The sequence below is a fragment of the Typopeltis vanoorti genome, chromosome 9 (assembly GCF_054136105.1).
Source record: "Typopeltis vanoorti isolate ZY-2024b chromosome 9, IOZ_Tvanoo_1.0, whole genome shotgun sequence".
NCBI lineage: Eukaryota > Metazoa > Arthropoda > Arachnida > Uropygi > Thelyphonidae > Typopeltis > Typopeltis vanoorti.
In genome coordinates, this window is record NC_143557.1 from 65624386 (window position 1) to 65647136 (window position 22751).

The 22751-nt window shown below is 36.4% G+C and overlaps 1 protein-coding gene across 1 annotated transcript in view; it reads left to right on the plus strand.

The window, feature by feature from the left end:
- The first annotated feature begins 2933 nt into the window (after nucleotides 1–2933).
- The window catches only part of LOC150103102 (tubulin beta chain), a 53957-nt gene continuing 34139 nt past the window's right edge, over nucleotides 2934–22751 (plus strand). Inside the window, exons 1-2 of the mRNA XM_090397324.1 lie at nucleotides 2934–3125; nucleotides 14962–15070. Coding sequence (XP_090253450.1) covers nucleotides 3069–3125; nucleotides 14962–15070 — 166 coding nt within the window. The 5' untranslated portion in view covers nucleotides 2934–3068. The remainder of the gene's footprint in view (nucleotides 3126–14961; nucleotides 15071–22751) is intronic.

Here is a 22751-nt window from a genome sequence, read left to right on the forward strand (position 1 = left end):
TTCCCCTTCCGCATGAATCGACTATTCTTGGCAAAATGCCAAGGAGAGACCTACAAACAGTGGGCGAACTTATCCTATGGGAGGAACCACGACCATAACGCTAGTCAAAATCACGTTGGGATTGATGAAATTATCAGATATGCAAGAAACATGGGAAAGAAAAACCATTGACAGACATGCTCGATGCGTAGTGTGAATTCTCAAATTGTCTGCTCAACTCGTCCCCCCCCCCTTCCCCCAAGATTAAATCCTGAGTGCGCTACTGCCGAGAACTACAAAAACATATACAACATAGTCTTACTCTGATAATTTCTACCGCTCTCTTCCACTCCTCTAGTACAGAAATACTATAAATATATATTTCTCTCTCTCCACACACACACACACACATCGTATATGTTTCTCTTTCTCTGGCGAGTAACTGTAGATTGGACAAAAGAGAATATATTTTATTTAATAAAAAAATAAAAAGTAACTGTCTAAAAAAATCTTTTTTAAGAAAAAGATTTTTTTAGACAGTTATATATATATATATATATATATAATCACATACACAGAGATGTATTACAACAGCTTATATTTTGAATTATAACAGGAAAGTATTTATAGTTTCTAGTTGTAATTATTAAAAATAACCGGTCAGAAAAGAATCAGCAATAATTTTTCAGGAAAGCATTAATCAATTAACGCTTTTCTGCAAACTATAGCAACAAAGTTCTTTTCAAAAGCATCTGTACACCCCAACAAATTGGTTCAATTAGCTGCAAATTACGAAGCAACGGATTACTTCTAACATAAAAGACCAAAAGCCATCTTAGACTACAATTCTGATGTTTAATATTCAAGCCCGCTCAGGGCGAGCAATTGGCTCATAAATTTTTCCACTCACTGTTTCCCTATCAGATAGCGAGGTGTATGAAAAGCATTTTGCTTCACCCTTTATGTCAGAAATTATAATCTTTAATCAGCAATAATAACGTTACTTTTATTTAATCTACTTATATATCACAGACAGACACAATATCTCTCTCTCTCTCTCATATATATATATACACACACACAGCAATCCTTCGATTAATGCGCCTATATACATTTATTTTTAAGATAGTATCTTAAAAATAAATGTTCCAGAAAAATTTTCGATCTATAAATTTTTTATGGCTATTTAAAAAATCACTTACCAGGATGAAATAATTTGGTTACCGATTTGAAACATTTTACAGTTATTTTTTAATGGCATGCTACATTATTTCCATGTACACTATGTTCCAAATTTACCGCCAAAATTTATGTCGTCTGCTTTACATAGCATTTTGCTGATCATATCTCGTGCGATTGTTTTCTTTACTTTTTTATATTAAATTATTTTCCTAACCTTTAATCATGAGTAAAAGAATTTGTGTAAGAAGGAGACTATTGTGATCAACAAATATTTAATGTCGATGAAACCGGCCTTTTTTTGGAAGCGAATGCCTTCCAAGATTTTTCTAGCCAAATCAGAGAAATCTCAGCCTGGTTATAAAGTCGCAAAGTTGAATGAAATTACTGCTAGCAATATGCGAGCCGTTTGGAAACACATTCTTCCAAATTGTGCAAATGATTTTAGAGGCTTTTCAAATGAATCTAAATTAATTAAATCTCGTTCTGAGAAGTTGAATGATTCTGACCTGCTAAATTTAGATACACAGCGGGAAGATCCTAAAGAATATGAAGAAAATTTAATCAATGACAAGCCCAAAGAGGTTTCACAGAAACAATTTGAAAATAGTTTTTGTACAATCGAAGTTTTTAAGCAGCAATGCTTAGAAACTGACCCTGGGGAAGAGAGAACCAGTAAAATTTGCACAAGAGGCAATAGGGCCATATCGTCAGTTGTATGAAAAAAATAAACAGAATGCTAGCTAAACTATGTTAGCTCAATTCTTTGTTAATAAGCAGTATATTCTGAATATGTTTTATTGTCTTTCATCTTCATGGTTTCCTTTAACTAGGCCCTGAGACATACTCTAATTCTTTTATAAAAAAATTAAGGGTAAAAAAAGAAATCTGAGGAACGAATTATACATAGGTTATTACATTCGATTAGTGCGTTTTCAATTAATGCGCCTGTTTTAAAGAACGCATTAGGCGCACTAATCGAGGGATTGCTGTGTGTGTGTGTGTGTGTGTGTGTGTGTGTGTGTGTGTGTGTGTGTGTGTGTGTGTGTGTGTGTGTGTGTGTGTGTGTGTGTGTGTGTGTAATAACGGGATCGTTATTTGGGTATATGCTGTCCCTAATCAATCACTATTTTTTCGCGCCTAAATGCAAGAAAATATGTATATATGTATACTGTGTTTAAAAACAAAAGACAATAATTTTGTTGTTAAGGTACAATTCTGCCACTCGTGTTTTATATATATATATATTATGAACAATAATATATATATATTAAAAGAGAGAGAGAGAACTTATAATAATAATGATATGAGCATATTTATCGTTTATTATTATTATTATTAAAGCATCTCAACGGAGTCCGTAGACGCATTGTATGAAGTCCTGATTTCAATCAACTGAAAGCTGAAATCCCAGTTTTCACTGAAACGACATATTAATGTTTGCAAAGTTTTTATACCTCCTTTAATGCCCAAATTCTGCAAAGCAGGTCTACTAGCAGACGCTTAACTACGATTGGTAAAGCAAATACCCGCGCTTCCGTATTTAGCTAATAAGTTTCTAGAATGTTCTTTAGAAAAATAGTCCCTAGTTTTAATTAAAAATATCTATTATCAGAAAGACAAAAGACATAATAACATGTTAATTTTATGTAATATGCCTATATGATTTTTTCGCATCTTGTATAATCGATTTATTTTATTACAGATACGTTCGAAATTTTCACTATTTAAAATAGCCCCGCTGCGCAAGAATATTAAAACAACCAATACTCTGTCACACACTTTTGAAACCTGCAACCGTTAAAAACTGCGGCTGTTCTTGCAAACTTGCAGTCTTGTTACTCCGTGTCCAGAAGCAATTTTCGTTAGTTTCTTCAGCGTTTCGTTTTTAATTTATTTTAGCCTACAATATGCGTGAAATAGTGCACATTCAAGCGGGACAATGCGGCAATCAAATTGGAGCAAAGGTATTTATTCTTTTTCATATATATGTATAATTATTAATTTTCAGTTTAACCATAGTTTCCAGATTTATTCTAAGGAAGGTGTGTAGTGCAGATCAACCTGGTTAGTGATATACCGAATCTACTATATTATTTAACAAAATGATTCAAATTTAGTTTCTACAAACAGCGTTTTTTCTTTTAAAGGGTATAGGGTTTGTAAGGATTAGTAATTTCAGAACTGAATCAAATGATTATTTAAAGGTTAATTATTTAATAATAACTGAATGTTGAACAGTGAATTCCCGAATTTCCTAATGAACGTGTTTTTAATTTGTTTCCTCCTTTTATTTATTTATGTTTTGTTTTTCGATGAATGTAAATATTTGAAAGAAAAGCATTATGCGAATAATTGCGATAGCATACTCTTTAATGTTATTTGCATGAAAATTTTTAAGCAAATAACATTTTATGATAGTATTAATGGAGATTGAGAAATTAATGGCGTCTGTCACTAGTAACAACAAATAACAACAAATTCGAGTTCTCGCGCCGGCTATTCCTTGGAATGCCATTTGATAGCTACGTTACTCAATAATTGAACCCCCTAGCGGATTTCTTCTTTCTTGTATGATTCTGATAAATACTTAATAAAACTTTCATTTTAGAAAAATTAAAAAATTGCACAGTATCACGTTCTCGAGAGAATAATATAAGAAGCAATGTCATTATGTTTTGAGCAAAATCTCAGCGAATATGATTCTTTACTATATATTAAATACGTTCAATGTTTATCACGTATGCATACTGTGTATTGAGTGAGTTTCTTTTAGTTTACGAACTACCGTAGTGCTAATGCCCTGTAACCCCCCCCCTCCCCCATTCTGGATGAAAAACATTCTGAAAAGATAAACCGAGGTTTTGCAATTTAGAACATGTCGATAAGTCATTGGACTAAGATTTTAGTAATAATGTTGACTAAAATTTCATTGCTGCCGCTTGATATAACTGTAAACTGAAGACTCTGAACCTTCCGACTTAAAAAAGCAGTGTATGTTTCGCTCATAGTTCTTGGTCATAGAATATGAGCAAAATATAGCTAGAGCTTTTCTGGAAAGTAGTCTGAGGACAAATTATTTAATCAATTAATTTTTTTTTTTCAATCTGCATGTAAATTCAGACAACTTTTGAATACTTTTGATTGCACTGTGAATGTTTGTCGATATCAATATGCGGTATCATAGTGACTAACTTACAATCATCTTTTCTAAAGAAAAATAGTTATTTCGCTGTTCACAAAAAATTTTGATCTTTGCACTAAATTTCATGTCCCAGAATTGAAGTTCAAGGCTTGATTAGCTGAGTGGTTAGTATCCGCTCTCCACCTAAAAGGCTGCGGGTTCAACTCCTGCCTTGGGTATGGATGTTTGTGATTGGCTGTGAAAATATTAGTGGTGGTGGGAAGTAGATGGCGCTGGTGTAGACGATGATTGAGTGGTGGAAACGGAGAGTTGGTGCCCTCCCTCGATGAGTCTTTGGACTCCTTGAAGGTGTCACGTAATAATAATCGCTGTACTTCTGCTAAGCTATCCATAAGTTAGCTTTTTACATTTCGGAAATAAATGCAAATAATATATAATATAAAAATGTATAGCAATAGATTTGTTTCTTAATGCACTTTATTTTGTTCTATATTTATTTTAGCACTAGTTTATAAACCTAGACAACAGAATATACCATTTATTTTTAATTAAAGCCGACTGATGTGTTTATATTACAAAATATTAATACCTTTTTTAAACCTTTACTGTAAACATGAGCACCTTGGAAACCCAAAACATTCTATTCAGAAATGTGATAGATGCACTGGGTAATCCTAAACAAGCATTTTAAATTACTGAACATTATCTGTTATATTTGAAAAATTTTTTATCCCTATTTTATCTTAATATAAAAGCAAGCCATGGCTGTGACGTAACTTTGACTGTGTGATGTAAACACTTAGGGTTTTGTTTTAGGTTTTAGGGTTTTAACCCTTAACGCACCAATTAAAAATCAGAAAGCGGCTGTTTTTTTTTGCCAATTTTTTTATTCTTTATTTACATTAACAAATCTTGGAAAAAAACACAAACATTTCGGACCGGCGAATATCGTACGCTATGCGAACTTCACGCGTCAGGCGCTAAATTGCTTTTATATCGCTACAGGGTATGTGATATAACCTAGTTTTGAACTGTTCATTTCGTATTCTTGCATTCTCGTATTAATTGTGAATATTGTATTTTTTAAATTAATAAAGTTACCGTTTGTTACAAAATGCCCAAAAGAAAGTGTAATTTCAATGAAAAATTGAAGGATCTTTTTCCTTTCATTTTCATAACAAAAAGCAGTGATTGTGATCAGTGGCGCACTCAGGATTTAATCTTGGAGGGGGCCGAGCGCTCAGGATTTAACCTTTGGGGGGGGAGGAGTTGAGTAGACGTTTTGCGAATACACACTACACATCGCATACGACCTATAATTGAGCATCTGCAGTGATCTCTAATTCATAAGTAGCACACGACATAAATAAAAAAAATGAATTTTAATTAGGAAAAGATTTTTGAAAATTTTTCTAGTGTTTTTTCCTTTTCTTTGGGGAATGCCCGGGCCTCCTTGCCCCCCCCCCCTCTGGGTGCGTCACTGATTGTGATGATAGCTCAAGAGTGAAATGTAGCGTGTGCCATGCAGAATTTAACTTTGGCCATGTAGGTAAGGCAGATATAGCTGACCATGTCAATACAAAAAAGCATAAGTCTGCTGTGTCTGCAAAAAGTTCAAGTCAATCATTGACATCATTTTTTGGGCATCAAAAGTTAGGTAGCCAAGAAATGGAGTTGGTTGCACAAGAGGCTACATTTGTTTTTCATGCAGTTAAACACAATCACAGTTTCCAATCTATGGATTGTACGTCCTCTATTTTAAAAAAATTCTTGAATAAGAAATTTTCATGTGCACAAATGAAGCGCAAGGCTATCATTACCAATGTCTTATTGCTACATGTAAAAAGTGAAATATTGGAAGATCTGAGGAAATGTAAAATATTGTTGCATATCCATAGATGCATCTAATCATATTAATCTTAAGATTGTACCTATCCATGTGAGGTATTTCACTGATGATAAAGGGATTTTAACAGAAATATTAGAATTTTCTAGACTTCCTGGAGAAACTTCTGAACTAATTTGGGATCACATTTTAAATGCTGCCCAAAAATATAATACTGATAAAATAATAGGCATTTCAGCAGATAATATCAACACAAATTTTGGTGGATTAAAAAGGAAAGGTAAAATTAATGTTTTCACTAAATTACAAAATTTAATAATTACAAAAATTACAAAAATTAATTATAAATTTATTTTTATTTTTTTAAATTTTTAAATTAAATTAAATTTTTCATATAATTTCAGATATTATGCATCTACACAATTCGTGTTGTTTATATTTTATTGTATTTACATTGTAGTTCTCGTTTTATTGATATATTAATATTTTATATCTTTATTCTATATCTTTATATTTCATATACATATTAATGTTTGATTTAAGTGTAACGTGTTTAAGTATTGTCATCTGTGTTTAAGTATTGTTATTAGAAGTCTATTTATTTGATGTATGTATAAACATTTATGTTATCTACATTAATAAATCAAATTCAAATAAATATTTAATTTTTTTATTTTAAAACACGAATAAAATTTATTTCTCTTAACCCTTAATTCTACAAAATTGTGTCCCGGTTTTTTGTTTTCAAAAAATGGGATCCCTAAAAAAGAATCTCCCTACGGTGTATGTGCATAGGAGCACAGTTTTATTTATTTACTCATATGGAGTTTCCTCCCTTTTCTCCCCGTCCCTATTGGGGCGAGTTGAGCCCCCTCACGGGAGTTAAGTATTTATGGCTGTAGATCCGTGTGTTCACAGGGCTGGTTTGCCTGCTTGTGGGATGAAAAACCCCCAGATAAACTGGGGGAAAAACCCTGCTGTCCACACCCTAGACTTGGCTATGGTGAGGAAGATTCTTCAGCTCCTCACATCGGTGACGAGAATCGAACCCAGGACATTCCTTCCCCAGGCATATGGTTGCGAAGCACAAAGCCACTAGGCTAACCACGCGGAGGGGCACAGTGAGAGTCTTTAAGGGTACTCTCACCTCTTCCCAATTCAAGCAAAGGAAGTCAGATAGCCAATTGCCTATGATAGGCTTGTGTGCAGAGGTGCGTGGGTGGGATGGCCATTCCCCGCATTTTTAAGAGTAGCACTCGGCATTCTCTCTACGGGATACTCAAACGGGTCGTGTCGGACCTGGTCTTCCACCAGGAGTTTTGCTAGAATCTTTCAACTGATTCTCTATCCAGAATCAGTTGAAATTTGGCTAGTTTAAACTTTATTTATATATTATCCTGTATTATCTTTTTAAGATTGCTCACCAAATAATAAATTCTGCAATCTTGCACTCATCAGGCTTCCCCCTAATGATTATTTTCAATAGATAGTACGCAACCTCAACCAGCTAGACCAGGGCGAAGCTACCACCTGTGGGATTATGACTGAATGCCTCTATGTCAGAATCCCGTCTAGCCACTGCAACGATACTGTTCGCGCCTCGCACGTTAAAAGGTAGCACTAGCCGGTGTTGCTTTCGTACTGTCACGGTGTGTGATCGCTCTGGAAATGAGGCCACTAGAATGGAAACATCAAGGCAGCAGTTGAGACTATGCGGCAGCTGCTTCCTACACCGCACCATTCAGGTGTGACGCGTGGGCACCAAATCGTTCACAGATGACCTACATACTGGTCTGGGTGTTATGCTTAGAGGAGCAGCCACCATACTGCGATCTATTGAGACTCATCCTCTGACTGGGGGATTTGGCTCCACACCCACAAGCCGTCATGATTTACTCTGATTAATGTATATGTAGGTTGAGAATAATATTCCTGATTAGGAATAAGAGGAGGGTAGTTATTAAGTGAGGCTAGACAATAAGTTAGTAGGCTATCTAGTATGTAAGTTAGACAAAGGATATTGAATATTAGCATGGTAAATAATATCAGATAGGTGCAAGTTTGACAGGCCTTATCCATGGCAGGCGCTGACCTGGTGTTAGCGACAGCACGAACGATAAGTCCAAATTGGTAAGAATAATAATACAGGTCTGTGACTAATAAGAGTGGCGAGTATGGCTATTAGTCATGCTGTGGTAAGCACATGAACTGAACGACTTTAGGTTCTTCAGACATGGGTGAGTGCAAGTGCTAAGAGAGTACTGCCTGCTCAAGATGGGAGACAGGTTAGTTTTACCTTACTGATGACTAGTCGTTGTGATAGTAATCCTGCTCAGTATGAGAGGAACCACAGGTTCGGACACTTGGTACATGTGCTTGGTCGAGTGACCAGTGGTATGAAGCTACCATCCATGAGATTATAATTGAATGCCTCTAAGTCAGAATCCCATCTGGCCACTGCAATGATACCATTCGTGCATTAAAAGGCAGTGCTAGCCAGAGTTGCTTTCGTACTGTCGTGGTGTGATCACTCCGCCGATGAGGTCACTAAAATGGAAGAATCAAGGCAGAGACTATGTGGCAGCTGCTTCCTATGCCACACATTGCGGATGATTGGGTGCCTGCACCATTCAGGTGTGATGTGCGGGCACCAACGCCTCTGTCAGAAATCCCGTCTAGCCACATCAACGATACCGTTCGTGCCTTGCGCATTAAAAGGCCGCACTAGCCGGAGTTGCTTTCGTACTGTTACGGTGTGATCGCACCATAACAGTATGAGGCTACTAGAATGGAAGCACCATGATTTTTTTAACTTTCATTTTGGAGAAAAAAGTGCATGTTATATTGAGTAAATAAAGTACAACTACCATCATCATCTACACTATCGCACCACCACCAGTATTTTCACAGACAATCACAAACACTATGCTCACGGCAGGATTTGAACCTGCAGTCTTTTGGTTGGAGAGTGGATATGCTAACCACTCAGCCAACCAGGCCAGTATTTACTATTATTAGCCTTTCTTAGTACAAACAAATCACATCTCTAGTTTCCTCAATTTGAAAAAAATATCCTTATTTATTTTTTGCTTAAGACATTTACTTTTCACATGCCCAACTATCCTCAATTACATCTTACAATAAATTATATTCTTTTTATCCTTTATCCAAGCACAAGCAAGCAAATTTGCATAAGTAACATCACAACTAGGCCTCTTGTATATAGAAGCAGGTGACTCCACATCAATTTTATTTAATTTTTGATTCTCACCGATGAAAGGTTCTGATAATGCCTAATTTTTGTCTCCATTCCTTACTTAGAAAATACTTTCATCGGATTATGCAAGGAGTCTTCAGAGGTCATTCGCTCACACTGCATAGTAAATAGAAACTTATATTTCATGATATCTGGAAGCCATTAATTAGTGTATGCAATGTTTGAAACCTCTTATGCCAGCAATCATATACAGAGTTTATACAGTAATGTATAGACTGCACGTGATGTACCTAATGATACATATGAATAAACTGTCAATACAGTGTTTTTCAATTTATAGAAATAATGGCTGTTGGAAACATTTGAGTTTTTATATATATATATATCTTCCTGAAGATGCTGTCAGCCATAAAGATGGCAAACTATGTTGGAGTAACATTCAGTTTTAATGAATAGTCCGTAAGTCAAACCTAGTTAATCATTCGAGTTGATATAAACTACTCAGAGTTAATTACATTAAATATTTTTAATGTAATTAAATAATTAAAAATTGTTTAACCTTTATATCAATGACATTGCCAGTGGATTGCAAGGGGATATTCAGTTGTTTGCAGATGATGCAAAGCTGGGAAGGATTATTAGTAATAGTGCAGATGTGGTAGCCCTGCAAGAGGATTTGAATAAGCTAGATAGATGGGCAAATGAATGGGGATGTCAGTTAAATGCCGCAAAATGTAAGGTCTTGAGGTTTGGGAAACATCGATGGGATGCTGCATACTCTATGGGAGGGGGTTATACTGGAGGAAGTAGGGTAGACAAGAGATCTGGGGTTGATGATTGATAGAAACCTGAAATTTAAGGGACATATTACAAAGGTGGTGAAAGTAACAGAGGGGATTGCTGCTATTATGAGAAGGACACTGACCTGCAGAGATAAAAGGGTTATCATTCCGTTGTATAAGTCTCTGATCAGACCACACTTAGACTATTGTTCTCAGATTTGGTCCCCAGGATTTGAAGGGGATAAATTAACTGTGGAAAGGATACAAAGACAGATGACAAAGATGGTTTCAGGACTGTACAATTTTGGTTATGAGGATCGGCTGAGGGAATGTGGACTGCAGAGTTTGGTGGATAGAAGGAGAGGTAATATGATTGAGACTTTTAAACTGTTGAGAGGTAGTTACAGGGTTGACACTGGGGAGTTCTTTCGCTTGGTTGAACAGCGGGAAGGAGTGATTACAAGAGGCCATCCCTGGAAGTTACGAAAGGAAACTGTGAGCAAGAGGGTGAGGAGTGGTTTCTTTGCATGGAGGGTGGTTGAACTGTGGAATGCATTGCCTGACGGAGTGGTGAGAGCGAGAATGGTCAATGAATTTAAGGATTGATATGATAGACTTTGTGTTTCTTAGGGGGGGGGGGACCTCCCCTCGATGAGTCTTGACAGGCTTTATGTTCTTAGGAAGGACCTCCCACGATGAGTCTTTTGACTCCATGGAGGCCTGAATAATAATAATAATAATAATATAAATGTAATGTACTAAATAGAGAGAGATATGAAAGGTAACAATACAGCTTACGAAAAGACAGTCCTATAATCCTAATAGTATCATTTAATGAGCATGATAAGAGATCTTGTTGGTGGACTTGCAGGTCACAATTGGCAGTCACTCGGATCTGAAACTAGCAGAAGATATGTCGACTGAATAACAGTTTTATCACTTGGTGATATATTGCAAATGTGAATTTCAAAATATAGGTAACTCTTGTTACCTGTATTTTGAAATTCTTTGCTTTGATTTATGCAGATAGCAAAGCAAAACTTTGCTTTGCTTTATGCGGATGATGTTATACTTCTAAATAAATCCGCTACAAGTCTGCAAGATTCTCTGACTAAATTGAATAGCTGTTGTAATAGATATGAACATAAATAAATATGAAGGTCAGCAATAAAAAGACAAAGACAATGAAAATAGGCAGAATCATTGAAAATGTCAACTGTGTTGTGAATGGAGAACCTGTGGAACAAGTAAAACATTTCAGCTACTTAGGCACAATTTTTACTGAAGATGGTAAACTAAATATAGAAATAGACAACAGAATCAGCAAAGCAGGTATGGTGGGAAGTCAATTGAATAAATTCATATGGAATAAGAAAGAAATTAGTTGGAACACTAAATTAGCTGTATACAAGACTGTGTTCAAACCAATTTTAACTTATGGATCTGAGAGCTGGGTCAGAAGTAAAACACTTGACCAAAGACTAGAGACCGCAGATATGAGAGTCCTGAGAAAGATTAGAGGCGTGAACAGATGGCATCAATGGCAATATCATATTAAAAATGAGGATATTAGGAAAGAACTTGACATTGTCAGCATCCAGGAATGCGTTAGCAGAGCTAATCTCAGATGGTATGGTCACTTAAATAGAATGGGAGAGGAAAGATTAGCAAAACAAGTGTTCTCTGCCAGGTTGGCAGGAAAACGACCCAGAGGAAGACCAAGATATAGGTGGATTGATACGGTACAAAGTGCCTTAGACGATAGAAATATAAGATCTGATAATGTTGGAGTCTTGACAAGTAACAGACTGATTTGGAGGAAAATTGTAGATAGGAAGTTAGTAATGATGTAATTTTTTCATGTAGTACTGTCATATCCTGTACACCCCTTGAGGGTACATGGCAGGAATTTGATGATGATGATGATGATGAGGTAACTCTTGTATAATGCGGTACTTATACAACGCGGTCTACAAATTGTAGTATGCCTTGTTTAACGTGGTTTCAATATAAGATGGTCTACAAACTGTAGTAACCCTTTATCTTTTCATATATTTTTCAACGCATGACTTAAAAATCAAATTTTATCTTCGTCAAATTTGCATCTGCCCATATCGCACATGTAGTTATAAGTAGTGAATTTATATTAGGGGAAATACCCTTTAGCATGCATGGACGTCAATTGCTTACCGTATAAAGTTGAAAGTTTATTTTCCACTTGGTTAGAGTATAATAAATTTAGTTTAATCCTTTATCCAAGTGTGAGCAAACAAAGTTTGCGCCTGAAAGTATCTTCAGGACTGGGTTAAGGTGGTACACACCAGGGCAACTCGTTGCAAAGGTGGAGCAAGCGACCAACACTCCTATCCTAGTATCTCCTATAATGCAAAACACATCTCCTTGTGGATATGTCTATTGTTATGCATTAAGGGAAGGGCCACTACCCAAACCGGTTTCGACCTTTATTGAGGTCTCCTCAGTGGGAGCCAGGCCCAAGTCGAGATATCAGGCAGAAGCATTTGCAGGTCATCTCCACCTATAGGAATTGCCAATTGGTGTGCCACCCTTTTTTTAATAAATTACTCTGGATTTAGAGAAGGATGTTGAAGGGTAGTGGCCCTTCCCTTAATGCATAACAATAGACATATCCGCAAGGAGATGTGTTTTGCATTATAGGAGATACTAGGATAGGAGTGTTGGTATCTTGCTCCACCTTTGCAACGAGTTGCCCTGGTGTGTACCACCTTAACCCAGTCCTGAAGATACTTTCAGGCGCAAACTTTGTTTGCTCACACTTGGATAAAGGATTAAACTAAATTTATTATACCGTATAAAGTGTTTATTTTGAAAATTGTCTTTGTTTTCTGCCAGGAAAGCGCATTAAAAATCATAAGTGTGTGTGTTAATCTCAAGCTGAGCACTTTATTTTTTGGTGAGTTACATACAATATGTAATGTTTTTTTTACTATAAAAAATTTATTTTTATAGTAATGGCCACTTTTGCGATATGGTTGAAAATGAAATTAGTGAATTAATTGATGGGGAAATAGATTTAAATGAGGAGGAACTGGTACAATTAATAGATGACATCGAACCAAATGGCAGGGAAACGTTCTGCTGAAGATTCTGATTGCGATGAATCCGTTAAAAAATTCAGTTTAAAGAAATTAGCAGAAGGATTGAACTTGGCAAGAAAGTTATTTTATGGATAATAATCTCTCGATGGAGCGCTCCGGAAAATTCATGAGACAATTGGATATTTGTTTAGCTCCGTATTATGAATTTAATAAAAAAATTGCAGCATAGTGGTAAGCAAGGTCTTATTACTGACTTCTTGATAACTAAATCAGCTTAAGTATGCAATGAGAATTATACAAATGATGTCCAAGAGATTTCAAGTGACGACAACGCCTGGCCACTCGTAAATAAAGAACATCTACAAAATGCTCAGCCCTTCAAAACACACGCAATTTACAGACAAAAAAATACTAGCTGTGGTGGTGGTGGTAGGCAGCATATGGCGCTGATGTTGATGATTGGTAGTAGAGGATCGGTGTAGTGGTGGAGACGGGGAGAATTGTACAATAGGTGTCTTCCTGGTATGAGTCTTCGGACTCCTTGGAGGTGTCACGAATAATAATATTATTACCTTTGAAGAGAGTGATGAAGATTAAAATATACACTTTATTTTATTTTGCCTAAAACATTTATGCATTATATGCAATGAAGTTTACATACAATTTATATTATGTATTTGTCTCATAGTTTGTTTTTTTAACTTACATGAATTACCTGAATTAAATAAAAAAATATTTTTGTTGGATATGTCATTGTTTATATAATCTTAAAAAATTTTTTTGGAACTTAACCTAAATAAATATGACCTCTCCTATTGCCTCTGCCTTAGTATCTCAATGTCTGGGTCTGCCTCCCACTGACGAGAACTCAATAAAGGTTGAAACCGGTCTGGGTAGTGGCCCTTCCCTTGATGCATAGCAGGATACATGTCTGCAAGGAGATGTGCTTTGCATTATGGGAGATACTGAGACAAGGAGTGATGAGAGCTTGGTCTACCTTTGCTCGGAGTTGCCTGGCGTTACACTATCTTACCCCAGTCCAGAAGATATTTTCAGGCGCAAACTTTGTTTGCTTACACTTGGATAAAGGATTAAACTAAATTTATTATAGTCTAACCAAGTGAAAAATAAACTTTCCAACATATTTCTCTAAATCCAGAGTAATTCAATAATAAGGTGGTACACTTGTTGGCAACTCCTATAGGTAAATATGACCTCTCCTATTGCCTCTGCCTTAGTATCTCCACGTTTGGGTCTCTCTCCCACTGACGAGACCTCAATAAAGGTTTAAACCGGTATGGGTAGTGGCCCTTCCCTTAATGAATAGCAGGACACATGTCCGAAAGGGGGATGTGCTTTGCATTATGGGAGATACTGAGACAAGGAGTGATGAGAGCTTGGTCCACCTTTGCTCAAGTTGCTTGGTGTTGCACTACCTTACCCCAGTCCTGAAGATATTTTCAGGTGCAAACTTTGTTTGCTTACACTTGGATGAAGGATTAAACTAAATTTATTATAGTCTAACCAAGTTAAAAATAAACTTCCAGCACCGTATTTTCTGTTTTGATTAATGGGCAGTTTAACCTTTCTAGATACTATGTCAGTTAAGAGAGTTTATTTCCTAGAACATTTTTACTAATCTTTGTGAACCTTCATTACAGTGGACTTTTGCTTTGTATATATGGGAAATCATTTTATAAGTGTCAACTTGTTTTTTTTTTTTCTTGTTTCTTTAGTTTTGGGAAGTGATCTCCGATGAACATGGAATTGATCCAACTGGAACTTACCATGGTGATTCAGACTTGCAGCTTGAAAGAATCAATGTATACTACAATGAAGCAACTGGTAAGATTTATTCAGAATTGTTATTTTTATCATCAGCAGGCCTCCATGGAGTCTTGCTATGGGAAGCTCAATGAATGGTGCTTTAAACTCATTCACTGGTTTTTCTCACTCTCCATGAAGAAAATCTACTTCTCACACACTCCTTATGCAGCTTCTGGTGATGGCCATTTGTTTTATTGCTGTCTCCCTCCATTCTGCAGAAAATCTTATCCACATTAATCTGGCAAAAAAATTCCACAACTTATGTCTTCATCTCACCTTTCCTCATATCCAGCATTCAAGCCGATATTATCTTAGTAGTTCTTCTCTAGAATAGATCTGAATTTCCTTGAAAACCAGGTGATCAAATCTGGGCGCAATAATTCATCATGCGCTGATTAAAGCCTTATACAGAGAAACCATTAACCTTATTTCTACATGTCATTGCTTTTCTCATTGCCATAATCAATTATGACCGTGCAATTCTAGCAATATGATTCCTAAATTTTGGGACTTTATCCATCATCTCCACAGATGTCTTCTTCTTCCCACTTTGAAAATATCCCCAATTATATATATTATGTAGCATTGATCTGCAAACCCACTGTCTATTCAGATCCCATAAAACTTTAACATAATTCTCTTCATCATTATTCTCTCCAGCAAACTGCATATCTTTGTAAAAATAATCATAATTTATAATTATGAATCGTTTTACAATTGTTTCTTTATTATGTGTATCATTAATTTTGGTTTCATAACATGTACATCGGCACTTGCGATGTTCCTGTTATTGATATTATTATTATTATTATTGTCAAAATAAAATGTAAATCATTTGAAAATTGATGTACTTACCAGTACAGAACCTGATAATTATGTTACTTTTGTTCCTTTTATTGTAGTTTAAAATGATTAAGTGTTGTGTTTTATGGAGACATTCTCATTACGCTAAGAGTCAACGTGTCAGCCATTATACATAACTTCTTGCTTGCCATTTGCATGGAGTGCGCATGCCCGCCAAGGAGTTTGATGTGTGAATGACAGCTGGCAGAGAGCATTCGGTATCGAGGAATGGGGAAAATAAGAGATAGCTAATGGAAGTTTAAGAACGCAGACTGGAGAAATTTTGTTCTTATGAAGTTTATAAGTTTTATGTGACAGTCAGAAGAATATTAATAGAAGATTCCAAAAAAAGAAATGTAGAACTGTGAGTCTTTAAACTGGAGGAGTTCAGACCGTCAACAAGTATTTAGTAAATAAATAAAAGAAGATTATTGCAGTCGATGTTCTAATTGAATGTTTGAGGAAATGCTGATTGGAAATTTTCATCTGTCTTAAGGACACCGGATCTATTTATTTTTTAAATTAAATTTAGAGATTAAATACTTTGAATTGTCAAAAAACAATATCTAAACTATAGTTGACTTTTACTCTTTTAGACTTATAGAGACCATGGTTTTTTTATAGTGCATTGTACATGTAAGGCTATGGTTGGGATTTCTCAGTAGTTTGATATAGCAGTGTTTGCTATAGTTAAAGCAAACTGTATATCCTTTACAGTGGTGACCAGTCTACTGTTCTCATCAACTAGCAGCATCCTCCCATATTCATTCTTTCCTAGCCACATGTAAAAAGAACTCTTGGATTTTTCTTAGTTTATTAGCTAACTGCTGTTTCTAAAATTTCACTTGCCTTCCCAACTTGAGTTGGCTTTCTAGACTGCTCTGTATATCATATTTCCAACTCCTCATTCCATATTAGTGCTCCAAGTGTTTCTCTTGAGTTTGTCATAATCACCAGCCTTGTAGTTCTGCAAATATCCTATCCTTGCAATGATCACTTTGCAATAACAGCCTCTGAAATGATCAGGCAGAAGATGCTCAATCTTTGTGTAATTCTTTTTTGCATCACATCTGCACATTCTAATATATTACCATAATACCTCATAACAATCACCATTTGTTTGCGTGTTGCCCGATCTTCTACATTCTTTTGCCTTTAGCAACATTCATCCATCCCCTTTGTACCATATTGCCTCAGAAATCACTACTGTTCCTTTGGTTATCAATAACACTCTACTTCCCTGTTTTATTCTAGCAGAAAAAAAGCAAAACAAAAAACCCTCCTCCCATTATTCCTTTCAGGATATCATTATTCAAACATTTTTTTCACTTATGTTAAGTTTACAGGTAAATGAACCCAATGCAGCAATTTCACTTCCTAATAGTGTAGGTACTACCTAATAATATAGTGATTTATTGTTAATTTGAACATTCTTTTCTTTTCATTATCATCATAAATTACAACTTCAAAAGCTTAATTTCACACTCTTTAATGCTCTAAATAATGTTGGATCTTAAATATCCACTATTTCTACTTAATTTCACAATTGTCATGAGAGGTGCAGTGATAGATTTGTATAAGCTCTCTTCTGTTTGGTGTTTGCAACTATTTAAAAATCTGAAAATTTATTGTCACATTTTAGTATAAATTATTTACATAAGTATTGTTCAGACAGAAAGATTGTTACATGTTTACTATTACTTTGTTTAGCTTTTGATGCTAAATGTAATACCTGTGTAAAGGTATTACAATCCTGATACATAGGGCCTAAACAAGTCTTTTGCTAAAATTGTGAAGACATCAGTCAGCACTGATGTGGCTTTTGAGATGCAAAGGTAATGGTTCCATTGTATAACATTGGTTACACTGCATAATTTAAAAAAAAAGGCTTGGGTGGAAGGTCAAATTCCAGATGATTAGATTGGCAAGTATAGTACAATTCTACAAAAAAGGGAAATAAAACAATGTATGAATTAGAGAAATTGTCTTTACTTAATGTGCTAAGTAGGATTTATGCAAGCATATTTAGGAAGAAACTCAGAAAACTTTTGAGAAACAAAACAAGGATTCATATCAAATATGGTCTGTCGAGATCAGTGTGACTAAAACAAAGTCATACTACTGGAATATAACAAGGATCTGTATTTAAGCTTTGATCTGGTTAAGGATGTAAGGTACCTAAAGAAATGCTTTTAAATAGCATTTCTATTTAAAAGTCATTTCTATTAAAATATCATTACTATCATTACTAGTGGTAGATGACGACATCTACCACTAGCTGGTAGGTGTCGTCATCTCCTGGTGAAATACCACCCTAGCTTATTGGAAGTCTAAAGTGATAGCCCTCAAGGCTATTACAAACATACTAAGAGAACCCGGAAACTCTTCCATTGGTGGTACTGCAAGCCAGCTGCCAGTTAATGCACAGGCCCGAACCTGTCATAACGAGTCAGGGGGCTTCCTAATCAACTGGTGCATAATCTTGCTGCCAGAGTAGTGGTATGCAGGGGCCATTATCAAGACTATGTCATGGCACGGATACTGGTTTCTCACTGTATGGAAGTCGTGCATAAGATTCTACTATCTTCCCTCCCTGCACATCCCCACTATATCATTTCATCTCATCAAATCGTATGATCAAACCTATGAAGACTCTCACAAACAATAACAGTGACACTGCAACAAAAGTGAATCTCCCTCAAACTAATCCCATATAAAAAAAAAGTCACATCACAACTAGCCACAATATACAAACCATATCAGACTCTCTTCACCAAAAACTCACTTTCACATCCACTGTACTAAATCTATGGCAATAACATAAGTGAAGTGATGTCCACCGTCACTTGCAGTCTTCCAGACATCTTATTACTGACAGAAACTCAGATCATAGCTACATCTACTACTGTCACCTCTAGTGCCTAAATTACACTTCACAATTCTTTTCACCACATGGGTGGCACCTGCACCTTTGTGAAATGACATAGACTGCCAGAGAATGGCTGGCAAATTTAGAATCCTCTGCTTTTGACCTTCTCTGGCTTGATGTTTCTTTGTCCCATTTCGTAACTTTCATTTGTTACATTTACTGGTCTCCAGATACTAATAACCACTCAGATCTTTTCACGTTCCTATCCATGAAACTTGACCACCTGCAGCTATCCAAATAGTGAGGTCATCTTCCTAGGTGACCTCAACATCCACAATTTCAACTGGCTCTCTTTCTCCAACACCACTAACCAAGCAGGACGAAAAGCAGAAGTCATTTGTTATAAGTAATGATCTAATACAAATTGTACTTCTACCCACTCAAATTCCCTATAACCCTCTTCATTCTCCAAATACTCTGGATCTCATTTTGACAGTTCTTCCAGGTGCACTGTAGAGGGTCACCTCTCCTCTTGGCAACTCAGACCAAACTCTTGTACAAGTCTCCTTTCTCACAGAACACCTCTCCTCCCTGACTTTGCATCCTTTGGTACTACAAAGGAGCCAATTAGGATGACCTCACAAGTTCTACTCCTCTTTACTTTGGTCTATTGCTTCCACTCACCTGACACTTCAACTCATATCCATGTGCACTTTGCAAGTCCTGGTTCAACCGAAAATGTGTCAAAGCAATCAAAGAAAAAAATTCAGCTTACTGCAATATGGCTTGCATCAAGAACTCAGTTTCATGCACTGCCTATATCAAAGCACACAACATATGCAAATCAGTCATCAATAGATCCAAATCTGATTTCATAAAGGTCGTCAGCAGAAAACTCACCTTCTGTCCAAACAGAAGCTGTGCCTTCGGGTAGTTTGCTAAGATCACTGAATGTAACTTCTGCCCTTCCACCTCTGTCCCACCCTGATAGCATTACTATTACTTTGCCCAATGATAAACTGACTTTCTGGCATCAAACTCCTGCATAGGTGACAAAGGGAAATCTCCTTCTACCATACTGGAATCCAAGCACCATATGCCTCCTATAGTTTTCTGACATCAGAAAACTACTAAATACTAAAAACTTTTCTGGTCCTGATGGCATCTCCCAATTGTGCTCCAGAGCTAACACCAATCCTGCTTATACATATCTGGTACTTATCCCAGTGCATGGAAGCAATCTGATATCCATCCTATTCCAAAAAAGTGTGACAAAAGGCTAACTACCGACCAATCAAAAATCACCTCTGTCCTCTCCAAAATTTAGGTGTTTCCCCCCCCCCCCCTCACCACCACCACTTATTTGCCAGGTTAGGTACCTAGCCTTTATTTAGCTTGCAAATGCATTTGGCCACTAAAAAATGTAAATAATGCACTAATGTGTGCGTGCATGTGTGTGTGTGTGTGTGTGTGTGTGTGTGTGTGTGTGTGTGTGTGTGTGTACTAGTCAAAGGGAAATCTCCTTCTACCATACTGGAATCCAAGCACCATGCACTTGCAACTAGTGTTCACACTAGTTGCAAGTGCATGTGAAAGCTAAATAACACACTGGGATATACAAAAATATAGATAAATAAATTTAGTATGCACTGGCATAGTGTTAATTTCCTCAAACACTTCTGTTTTATTTTTATTCTTAGCAATTATACCAACTGTTTTGCTAGGTATGCCTAGCTTGCAGCCTATATCAGTTATGTACATGCCTTCCTCACTAAAATAAAGCTAAATTGAAAAGCTTATGGTTTCTTTTAACTTTATCGCTACACTTATCTACTGTTATAAGCACAAATATAAGAAATGCACTGTGACAACTTCTAAACACACTGATCTGAGAGAAGAATCACATTGAAGGTTGGTGAAAGAGTGGAATGGTGAAAAGTACGGTGAAATGACTATTTCCATTACTGCTGTAATGAAAATAGTCATTAATAGCAACTTCTCCACTACTTAGAGGCCCATGGATTAATCAGTGAACACTAGTTCGGATTTCTGCCATTCAAGATCCACCGATCTTGTAGTTTGCATCACCCACCACTGAACATGTACCATGGACAGGTTCAGAGAAACTTGTGCTGTCACCCTTGACATTTCTATAGCTTTCAACTGTGTCTGGCATTGAGGCCTACTAAACAAATTTCCATCCTTTGGTCTCCCTGCCACCCTCTGTAATTGGGTAGCGAGCTTTCTCTCTGGTTGTTCTCTGTGAGTCATGGTAGATGGCTTCCTCTCTTTGATCACCACAAATGCTGGAGTGCTTCAAGGCTCTGTCCTGTCATCTATTCATTTCTCTGTACACGGGCGGCTCGTGCATAGGCACTGCGGAACTGCAGCAATCCCACTTTTTCTCGATATATAAATATATTTATTTATATTTGCTTGTAATACTTAATTTTATCATCAACAATCCTATACAATTCTCTTATTTTGTATAAAAAATAATAAAAATCCATCTTGTAGCACTTAGGAGGGCAAAGGACGCTAGCAGCACTGTGTTTACCACAATGTCATATTGCTACGCACGCAAGCATATGCACGTCATAGTGAGATGCGAGCTATTAGCATAATGTGACACTGTCCATTGCGCAGTTCCACTGTTGTTTATATGCAGTTTGCACCAGTAGTAGAGTGTTCGTAGTGCTTATTGTGTTTACTCTGTCTCTTTAAATATTTCGACATTACAATTAAAGGAATGGATTTTATTTTTAAGTAATTTTGAATTATACCAAACTGTAGAATTTTATCGATAATAAACAATATTTTTTCATGTTTAATTTTTTTTTAAATTTTTACCATAATTTTGATATTTTATCCAAACACGTATACACTGTACTTACAGTGTGTATGTATATTTCAAAAGTTGCAGCACCCCCATGATTTCAAGCCGCGAGCTGCCACTGCCTGTACATAAATGACCTACTCATAATAACCGCTAATCCCATCCACAGCTTTGCAGAGGATAGTACTCTGACATCCCAGGCTACAAGATAATATACAACTAGTGCCTTAAACATGGATTTACATACCACTGTATCTTTCAATGGGATGAGGACAACCTTGTTAACGTTCTATGCCACTAACCAGTGTTCTCTTTTCTCACACAAAAGAGATCCCAGCTCAGACCTGGGATCTCAGCTTACCTTTAGCAATCACTAAAGGTAAGCTGAGAACACAAATCACTAACGTTTATCTCCAGTTTTTCCTGGCATAAACACATCACATCACATCACTAGCCTCCTCAGCATCCAAGAAATTTGGCATTCTCTTTTGTTCAAGGAAGGCAAAGGAAATAACACCATTAATGTTATCATAGTTGAAATGGATTTCAACTATGATAACATTGACTGGAAGGAGGAAAGCACACATGGGAGGAAGGAAATGGATTTTATACCCAACCAAGTCTTTGCTATATACAAACTGTCCCATGTTTAGGATACTGTTCACATGTTTGATGTGGTGCACCTAAAATTTCCCTTAAAATCCTTCCCACTAAGCAGAGGTGTGCAGTAAGACTCATAGGTGATCCCTCTCTTACGGACTCACTTCAACCTCAATCTCACAGGTGCAGTGTTTCAGCACTGTCTCTTAATGGGGGCAGTTGAGTGTAAGAATGTGTATAATATGCCTGAGTTTGTACAAAGGATAACAAATTAGAATGGGATAGTTAGTATAAGGCATCAAGATAGGGGGGGTGAGACTAGGGGGATTTTGCACTTTATGTACACTAATGCCAGGAGTATTAGGAACAAGGAGGAATTTTTGGCCTTGGTTTGCTTTTCCTGGCCACAGGTTATTGGCATTAGTGAGACGTGGCTAACACAAGATGATATAGTTAGTGGGATAGAATGTGAAGGGTATAGTGGATTCAGGAAAGAATGGGGGGGGGTGTTATTGATGATAGCCGATGAACTGCAGCCAAAGAGAATAGTT